This window comes from Zingiber officinale, chromosome 3B, assembly GCF_018446385.1.
Source record: "Zingiber officinale cultivar Zhangliang chromosome 3B, Zo_v1.1, whole genome shotgun sequence".
NCBI classification, from domain to species: domain Eukaryota; kingdom Viridiplantae; phylum Streptophyta; class Magnoliopsida; order Zingiberales; family Zingiberaceae; genus Zingiber; species Zingiber officinale.
This window is the reverse complement of record NC_055991.1, coordinates 67,598,875-67,609,088: the sequence shown is the minus strand read 5'-3', so window position 1 is coordinate 67,609,088 and position 10,214 is coordinate 67,598,875. Positions and strand designations below refer to the sequence as shown.

Here is a 10,214-nt window from a genome sequence, read left to right as displayed (position 1 = left end):
TGTTGATGAAAAATTCATTTTTTCAAGTGTCATTCCATCATCTTCTTCCTCAAGCTCTCCCTCTCCTTTCTTGGCCGAACACCATAGGTGCTAGCACACCTTTGTTTGGTCCCCTCCACCTAATTTTGTTCATGTGGATACTTCTAGAGGGTTGTCTACTTTGACAATCTTGAGATCCGGCAAACTAGCGGGATAGCGAAGGGCATCGCATCGATGGTAACGCTCTTATCTAGTGTAGATCTAGACTTTAGAAACTCGTACTCGTATTTTGTTTTTATTTTTCTTCGCACGGATCCAGTGGCGGGGGTTTCGGGGTTTTCGCGGCCCGAAAACCTAATAGGTCCAAGTGTGTAGCCTTGGCAACGTAAGTCCATTCGGCGGTGTAAGTCCAAGTGTGTAGCCTTGGCAACATAAGTCCATTGTTTTTAGCATGTTTATTTGCTATTTTTTTTCACTATCTTAAACATACTTCCAAACATCAAAAAGTGGGAGATTGTTGGAGCAATCCCAATGGTCCGTGCGACCATGTGTTTTGGTGTTTGGGCAAACTGCTTGGTTAGATCAAGGAACAAAACCCGTAGATATGTGTAATGATGTGCATGCACAATACACATATTAATCAGTTTAATACATTCATAATTACACATGTATAGATACTTATTAGTCGTGATCCAATCACAAGTTCTCTCATGTTATGAATCATATTACGGGCATTCAGTAAGTGAATTTAAGATCCAATCATGAGGTAAAAGGTGATTCGCTCACCCCAGAGCCTCCGCCAACCCATCCATAGACCAACACAGAGGAGGTAAATTACGGGTGGCTACTAGCCATTAGTGTAGGTAGCCAAGGTATATGGGAAGGCATTCTCGGACGCGCCAAGTTTCAACCCCAAGATCTCATGTGGCAACACCCCATGTCTCGACCACCGCATTGCCCCGAGGGGACCAAGTTTAAGATTCAATCAAACACATATAGAATGTGCACTCAAATAGTGAATATTTATTTATCCAATAAATAGTATAAATTATAAGATGATTACCTTAGGACACCTCTCAAATATAATAGATAACTTTATGGAGGATTACCTCTGCACAAATATTACACCTAGCTTGCATAGGGATTAACATATGTTTGGTTCATTGTATTTAGTCAGGTTGGTTGATAATAACTCATTAGCTACAAGGATGCTATACATGAGAGTATATGGTATTTATGACGGTACACATACATGTATTCCTTTGAATTAGGGATGACAATAAGTTGGTCCGGGTCAGATTCCATATCATTCATCCTAATACCCATCAAGTATCATATATCTATCCTTATCCACATACCTATTAAAGGATCATATATCTTTTATATTAATAATTTTTTTCTTTCCATTCAACTATCATCATTCAAAAAAATATATTAGAATTAATATCATATAAAATTAAAAAAAAAAAGATTAAACATCTATATAATATACTCATAATATCAACAAAAATAGTTAATAGATTTTGAGAAAAGAATATATTCGGATATCAGATATCAATAGTTCATCCATACTCTTCTCCATTAAATTCAGAAAAAATTGTCATCGTTACTTTAAATATCTACTCAAATTTAATACTTCATTACAAATGAACATCAATCCTTACACTAATTAGTATATTTTGATGATATATATTTTAAAAAATAATATGGGATAAAATGTATTTTGGGAATAAAATATCTTACGAGATATCTTTTAATTGTTTTTTTAAAAAAACCATTGAAGTTTATATAATTTTGAATGCCTTTTTTATTTTTTATTTTTTATTTTTCCATGAAATTTTCTATTCTTACGAGATATCTTTTTTATTTTTTATCTTACGAGATATCTTATAACGTTGTCATTAGCCGGAGAGTCCCGGGTACAATTGAATCTCGGTCAACAAAGAATCTAACTTAATTATGCAGCCACCAAATTTGACTTCAGATTGGTCTTTCTTTGAGGCACTGTCCAAGCCTCAAAGGCAACGTTGATTAATGATACAGTACGCGCCAAGGAAAGGATGCCATTATAGTCAAATTTGATTAGTACTCTTTATATTATTATTATTATTATTTTTTTTTTTTAAAAAAAAAATATTTCCTACTGTGAGCTCGAGTATAAATTGAGTCGAGTTGTTGGAGCCCAGCTTATTTACCGCCCTATCTGAAACCATGAAGTTAAACTTGAAGTTTTCTTTATTATATTATTATTTATTTATTTATTTATTATTATTATTTATTTATTTATTTATTTTACAAAAATCTTTCTTTACTCTCGATCAAAGCCAACGATATCCAAAGCACATTAAATTCAACAGCGGAGGCAGTGGCTCCTTCAGTGGAGCCAGCTGTGTGTGATCGAAGCCAAACTTCCTTCCTTCCTTCCTCCTCTCCTCCGAGCATGACGACGTTGATCCTTCTCCTCCTCCTCAACTTCTTCTATCCTCCCACAGCAACAACAGCAGCGACGGAAGCGCAGGCCCTACTCGACTGGAAATCCAGCTTGTCTCAGCCCGACTCCCTCGCCTCCTGGTCCCTCAACTCCAGCACCCCCTGCCGGTGGCATGGTATCCGCTGCGGCCACGAAGGCGATCGAGTGGTTGAGCTGAGCCTGCCGGGCGCCAGCCTCAATGGCACCCTCGACCACTTCGACTTCCCTTCACTGTCCCACCTCAACCGCCTCGACCTCAGTAACAACCTCCTTGTCGGACGCATTCCGGCCGAAATCACCGCTCTCTCCAATATCACCTCTTTGGACCTCAGCAGCAACTTCTTCAATGACTCCATTCCGCCGGAGATCGGGCAGCTGCAGCATCTCCTCGACCTCCGTCTCTACAACAACAACATTGGCGGTCAGATCCCGTACCAGCTGAGCCATCTGCGTAAGTTGCGGCACTTTGACCTTCAATCCAATTACTTGGAGACGCCGGACTACTCCGAGTTCTCTCCCATGCCTGCACTGACGTACCTCTCGCTGAGCCTTAACAGCCTCGACCAGCAATTTCCCTCCTTCATTCTGAATTGCACCCAATTAGTCTACCTTGACCTGTCGCAGAACAATTTCACAGGTTCAATACCCGAATCTTTGTTCACAAACTTGGAGAACCTTCAGTTCCTCAATCTCACAATCAATTCCTTTCTTGGTCCTGTTCCTGATTCCCTGGCTAAGCTGAGATGGCTCCGAGACCTTCATCTTGGGGCAAACAAGTTCACCGGAGAGATACCACCCGTCCTTGGAACCATCTCGGGTCTTCGAATTCTTGAGTTATACAATAACTCGTTGGGCGGCCGAATTCCTTCTTCTCTAGGTCAGCTTTCATTCCTCGAACACCTCGACTTGAAGTTTGCAGGATTGAATTCTACAATTCCTCCTGAGCTGGGAAATTGTACTCATCTCAACTACATTGACCTGTCGTACAATCAACTCACCGGAGGATTGCCACAGTCATTCACCAAATTATCCGAGATGAGGGAGTTTGGTATCTCCAGCAACTTTCTTTCTGGGGAGATTGTACCGAGCTTCTTCTCTAGTTGGCCTAATCTCTTATCATTTCAGATTCAGAACAACACCATAACAGGGCAGATTCCGCCGGAGGTTGGATTCGCCACCAATTTGACGCACTTGTATCTCTTCACCAACAACATTTCTGGTCAAATTCCACCAGAGATTGGGAACCTGGTTAATTTGATCCAGTTGGATCTGTCGGTTAATTTATTGACAGGTCCTATGCCAACAACGATTGGCAATCTCCATCAACTAACCTCCTTGTCTCTATTCTCCAACAATCTCTCCGGCGGAATCCCCCCGGAGCTCGGGAACATGACGGCATTGGAAATACTGGATATTAACACCAACCAATTGGAGGGAGAGCTCCCCCGCAGCATCGCACACCTTCCTAACCTCCAATTCATCTCCGTCTTCGACAACAATCTCAGGGGCAGCATACCGGAGGAACTAGGTTGGCATGGTCTGATTAGCATAGCCAGGTTCTCCAACAACTTCATGTCTGGAGAATTGCCACGCGAGTTATGTAGAGGTTTCATCCTCGAGGTGATCACGGTGAACAACAACAACTTCTCCGGCGAGCTGCCAGCTTGCTTGCGCAATTGCAGCATGCTTTCTCGAGCCCGGTTTGAGGTGAACAACTTCAGCGGGGACATTTCGAAAGCATTTGGGGTGCATCCTGAGCTGGTCTTCTTGGACCTCAGCGACAATAACCTGACCGGTACGCTGTCACCGGAGTGGGGGCAGTGCAAGAGTCTGAGTCACTTCTATGTCACCGGCAATAGTATCACCGGCAAAATCCCGCCAGAAATTGGCAACATGACCAAACTAGAGGAACTTGGCTTGGCCTCCAACTATTTTGATGGATATATCCCACCCCAACTTGGGAGCTTATATTCATTGTATAAGCTCAATCTGAGCAACAATCTTTTATCAGGTTCCATTCCTCTGCAGCTGGGAGCTATATCTCATCTCGAAGAAGTCGATCTGTCAGCTAACGACTTCACTGGTCGAGTGCCTTCCGAGCTCGGCAATCTGCAAAGGCTTCTCTTTCTGGATCTAAGCAAGAATCAGCTGTCTGGAGAGATACCAAATGAGCTCGGCAACTTGAACTCCTTGCAGATCCTGCTAGATTTGAGCAGCAACTCTTTGTCAGGAGCTATACCTTCCAATCTTGGCAAACTCACAAAGCTGCAAAAGCTCAATGTCTCCCACAACTATCTCTCTGATTCAATTCCATCAGCTTTGTCCGGCATGTTCAGTTTGGAATCCATTGACTTCTCTTACAACAATCTGACAGGGCCAGTTCCAACTGGGACTGCTTTCATGAACGCCACCTCTGGGGCATATGCCGGCAACGCAGGGCTTTGCGGCGATGTGGCGGGTTTACTTTCTTGTAGTAACTCTTCTAGTGGCAGTTCTCACAAGGGCCACAAAAAGAGGCTCCTAATTGCCATTATTGTGCCGGTGCTAGGAGTTCCGATCTTGACCATCGCTCTTCTGCTGGTCTTGCTGGCTTGCAGAAAGGAGGAAGAGAAGAGTGAGACAGTGAGCTCTGGCCATTGGGCGAAATCCGAATCTTTGATATGGGAAAAGGAAGCGAAGTTCACCTTCCTCGACATAGTGAATGCCACGGACAACTTCAACGAGGTGTTCTGCATCGGGAAAGGCGGCTTCGGGAGTGTCTTCAGAGCCAAGCTGTCGACCGGAGAAGTGGTGGCCGTGAAGAGAATGCATGTTGCTGGCGTCGGAGATGTGCCGGAGATCAACCGTAAGAGCTTCGAGAATGAGATCAGCGCTCTGACAGAGGTGAGGCACAGGAACATAGTGAAGCTGTATGGTTTCTGCATGAGGAGCGGATGCATGTACTTGGTGTACGAGTACTTGGAAAGAGGCAGCCTGGGGAAAGCGCTGTATGGGGAGGAAAGGAATAGCCAGTTCGATTGGGTGAAGAGGGTGAAGGTTTTGCAAGGGGTAGCTCATGCTTTGGCCTACTTGCACCATGACCGGTCGCCGCCGATCGCGCACAGGGATATCTCAGTGAACAACATCTTGTTGGAGTTTGATTTCGAGCCTCGAATAGCTGACTTCGGGACTGCCAAATTGCTGTATCCTGATTCTTCCAATTGGACCGGCGTTGCTGGATCTTACGGCTACATGGCCCCAGGTATCAACACTTCTACGGTAAACTTAGGGGTGAGGAAAAGTAAAAGATCGATTAAACCAAATTAATTCATAGAATCAATCAAATTTAAAAGTTTAGTTTGATTTTGAACGGATTAATCAGTTCTACATAAACTTCGTTCATAATTCATAATTTCTATTTTGTTAGTATGACAGTTTGTTGCTGCTACTTTTCAGAATTGGCATACACAATGAGAATCACTGAGAAATGCGATGTGTATAGCTTTGGAGTGGTAGCACTTGAAGTCATGATGGGAAAACATCCAGGAGACCTCATCTCTTCGTTGGCTTCCCTTTCATCATTGCCAGAGGGTGATTTGTTCTTGAAAGATGTACTTGATCAATGCTTGCCTTCCCCTACAGGGCAGTTAGCTGAGGAGGTGGTCTTCCTGGTGAAGGTGGCATTTGCATGTGTCCGAACTGATCCTGAGTCTCGACCTTCCATGCGATCTGTGGCTCAGGAGATATCAGCTCGAACTCAGGCATATCTCAGTGAACCATTCAGAACAATCACTATCAGTAAGTTAACTAACTATCAAAAATGAGAAGAAAATAGGAATTTCCATTCTGCTAGGAGTTGCACGTATAAACAATCTCATCTTTGAGTTGCAACATATTATAGGAAACCAAATTTGTTCCGGAAGAAAGATCCAAAGACTGTCAGAATTTCATGTTACTTAATATATTATTAGTGAAAGGAATATAAAATCCTAGTAATTGAATTGTTTTGGTTGTATTACATATTGTGATATTTGTAAATAATAAAAACTGAAGTTGTTAAGGAATTAATTATATTTTGCTGCTTTTGATGAGCATGCCATTGAGTATAATGATGAATGACTATAAGTACACAAAGCTGAGAAGGTTTCTTAGACGGACCTCCATAGAATTCATCAAAAAGATAGATTACCTATATTTCCCAAACTTTCTTTCTTTGTTTACTTGAGCTCTGCATAGCTTCAAAAACCTACATTTTTATGAATTGTGAAGATTGACTGTTGAAATCTTCTCCATTCTCTTCTGAATAGGGAGATGAACTGATTTTCAATATGAGTATAAGTCCTAATCAAGGAAGATAAATGACCCAGGAAGGGTTCCAAGATCATCCACAACTTAAGTCTCCCTCACTGATAATGAGGAAATGTTGCTTTCCTTCATTCTTCTAAAGAATATAGTACTCAAATGATTTCTGAACTCCTATTTAGCTTTGAAAAGTGTTGCAGTTCAATGGATCTACTTCTCACACCTCTCACTTTTCTCCAACTCAACTAAGACCATGCTTACTACCCTCTCATTATGTTAGAGCATTTCTTAGCTGACATCAACTAAGGCATGTGACATCTATTCCAAAGCCTATAAATATGGCTTTGGATAATAGGGAAGGAAATCCTTTTCTCTTCGATGGGGAGAGATCTATCACAACTCACAAGATCAACTTAGTTAGGAAGTCCACCTCAGCAACACTAAACTCATCTTGGGAGTTCGACATTTCTCCAAGTAGTCAATTGCACTCCTAATTAATCTACATTAGTCCTAAATCTCATAGCTATTACTTATCTCCACCTAACATATTGACCATAAAGCATATTCCTCTAGCTAAATTCTATAGATATAACTTCCATTAACAATATAGTAAAAAAGTTTAAACTCATTTGTTAAACCTAACCTTAATATATATCTCAATTCAATCATGCTCCAAGTGGTTGTCTTCGACTAATATGTATTAATATGTTTGACAAAGGATTTTAAGTTAGTTTTTACCATGGAGTTTGCAAAGACTTGGTTGATGGAAACTCTGTGAGCGTGCTTTAAAATGATCTCACATCATTATTGATCTATCACTGAAGCAATTGTACATTTGAAACCTTTTATACATTCTAATAGTTATAAATAAAATAACAAGATTGATAAGAAAAAAGAGTAATTTGATTTATATAATGCACAATCACAAAATAGTAATTCTCATTATAATTTGATCGTCTATAGGATACTATTGTTGGATCGTGAAGAATCGATAGATGGGGGGTGAATATCGATAACAAAAATTTCAAAGCGAGTTAAGCAGCGGAAAAGAATAAGGAAAATAATTGCAAGGCTAACACAAGTTCTTTTTACTTGGTTCGGAGCCTTTGACGACTCCTACTCCAAGGCCCACACACAAGCGTGCTTTCGATGGACAATTCATTAATAATTCGGAAAATGATTACAAGAATTGAGTACAGGAATTATTAAAAAAAAATACCGACAGAAAGTAAGAACTGAAAAGGAAAGCGCGTTGTCGGAGAGCTTCGTAGCGTCGCAGGAGCACAGAAGAGCGAATTCTTAGTTGTGTGTGGAGCTTCAGCCTTGACCCTCCTTATATAGGAGGTTCGGGGGCGCCTGGAACCTTCAGGGCGCCCCGGTGTGACGTAGTTGACCCAACCAGGAGCCTCCATGTGGTGTTGATGCGAAGGGGATAAAACTTTGCCTCCGGGCGCTCGGTACCTCTCGGGCGCCTGGACCTCCGGGCGCCTGGGAACCTCCCGGGCGCCCGCACCCAAGTTTTCCAGCAAACTCCTTTCTACAAGAAACACGTTAGTCCGAGGCAATTATACCCTGCAAAACAGATTATTAGCACAATTCATAGTTTAACAGAAAAAGAGTAGACTTAGATTCCGTCTTTTCGAGACCGGAATCTAGTCACGATCTCGACTTAGAGTTCTGAAATGGTTCTAAGTCGGATCGGCGCCTAAGTTCCCTTCCCGGGAACGCGTCCTCCCAGTCACTCAACTCCAGTGACTTACCTTTACTTACCTGCCAAACGTCCGGTCAACCCTTCGACCCGTCTGGACTTCACGCCAGCTATCCGGTCAGTCTGTTGACCTAGCTGGACTTCGTGCCAAACGTCTGGTCAGCCCGTCGACCCGTTTGGACTTCGTGCCAGCTATCCGGTCAACCCGTTGACCTAGCTGGGCTTCGTGCCAGACATCCGGTCAACCCGTCGACCTGTCTGGGCTTCTCCTGCACACTCGGTCAGAGTGTTAAATTAACAGCAAAACTAACTTAACCTATTTTGTCATTCATCAAAACCTGGGTTAGACCGTTAGTGCTAACCGCACCAACAATCTCCCTTTTTTTGATGGAATGTCAACTTGGTTAAGTTAGTGTAAAATGCAAGTTAAAACAAGTATTAACAGGTTTTTAAGTTAGTTTTCATTTTCAATTTGTTTTAGCTAACTTAACCACCTAACCCTCCCCCTTTGGCATTCATCAAATGTAAACATAGATCAAATAAACATAAATGCAAAAATTTTGCAACAAGGATGCAAACACAAATCAGATTGACTCAGGGGAGTTTAATTAAATGTTTTACTCTAAAAGTATCTCTTAGCCTTTTCAAAAATAGCTAAAAAATGTTAAGTTAGAAAAATCGCTGTGAGGGAATAACTTTTAACAAGCTTTTCAAAATAGCTAGAGTTGAAAAAAATGGTTAAGTTAAAAAGATAATTTAGTAACTTTTTATAATATATATTTTTTAAAGGATAAAATTTAAAAAGCTAACAAAATTTTCAAAACTTTTTAAAACATGAGTTTTATCAAAAAAATAATTTTGTAGGTTGACACGATTCTAGTTTTAATGAAAGGTATTTTGAAGGAAAAAATAGTTTGTAAATTTAAACTAAAATATCCAACTAAGTAAACTCAGGTTTTGAAAAATCTAATTTAAAAGATTTTTAAAAAATAACTTTGTAAAATTTTAGCTTTTAAACCAAATTGTCAATATTAAGTAAACTCTATTTTCAATTTAAAACTAACTTTTAAGATTAAAAAAACGAGCTAAGTTTTGTAAAAGTTGGTTTTAAAAATATTTTTATAAGATTTTTTTTTTAAATTAGTTTCTCCCCCTGAACCTGATATACAAAATCTGTCTAACCAATTAGTTACTTACTGACTATTCAGAGGATAGCAGCTTTCACTTGGTTAGTCAAGTTAAGTCTAAGTATTAGTTAGTGTTTGACTACACTGAATGACTTAATTTGATTAATATCTGTTTGGTATTTAACGCCCGACTTATGTCGATGCACTGAAATAAGCATCTTAAGTCCAGACAATCTACCTATGCATCTCACCCCTTTCTATGTTTGTTATGCACAAGCAAAGTAGTCCTAGGGTGTTGGTGAGATGCTCAAATACTAGACCTAGGGGAACATGATTTCTAGAATTTTTTTTTTCTAGTCTAAGGCTAAAACTATTTTTGAAATTCTAAAAATAAGAGATTTTGAAAACATACAAGTATTTTATCTTAGAATTTGAAAATGTTTTTTTAAAACAGTTTTAAAATTCCTAATCTATTAGGCACATCTCTAACTTCCAAAGTTACCGTATACTTAAGTGGATGTAGTTCAGAATGTCATAACTCAATATGAAAGTCAAGGTACAATAGTCATGATAACATGTACATTGTGGTAGGGATGTCTGTCAGGATGAGGAGGAGGGGTGTGATCCGGGTGGTCTAGCTCCGAGGGAA

At 40.4% G+C, this 10,214-nt stretch overlaps 1 protein-coding gene across 1 annotated transcript; it reads left to right on the top strand.

Moving 5' to 3' along the window:
- Positions 1-2,330: 2,330 nt before the first annotated feature.
- LOC122056541 (MDIS1-interacting receptor like kinase 2-like) lies at positions 2,331-6,508 on the top strand. Its single transcript, XM_042618536.1, has 2 exons — positions 2,331-5,690; positions 5,885-6,508. Exons 1-2 carry the CDS (start codon positions 2,420-2,422, stop codon positions 6,250-6,252), a joined length of 3,639 nt encoding a protein of 1,212 aa, XP_042474470.1. The 5' UTR covers positions 2,331-2,419; the 3' UTR covers positions 6,253-6,508.
- Positions 6,509-10,214: the final 3,706 nt, after the last annotated feature.

Excerpts from the sequence above, each read along its gene's own strand:
- LOC122056541 (XM_042618536.1), top strand. The coding sequence starts at position 2,420 with ATGACGACGTTGATCCTTCTCCTCCTCCTCAACTTCTTCTATCCTCCC. Across the intron at positions 5,691-5,884 it reads TTACGGCTACATGGCCCCAG|AATTGGCATACACAATGAGA; the intron begins GTATCAACACTT and ends GCTACTTTTCAG.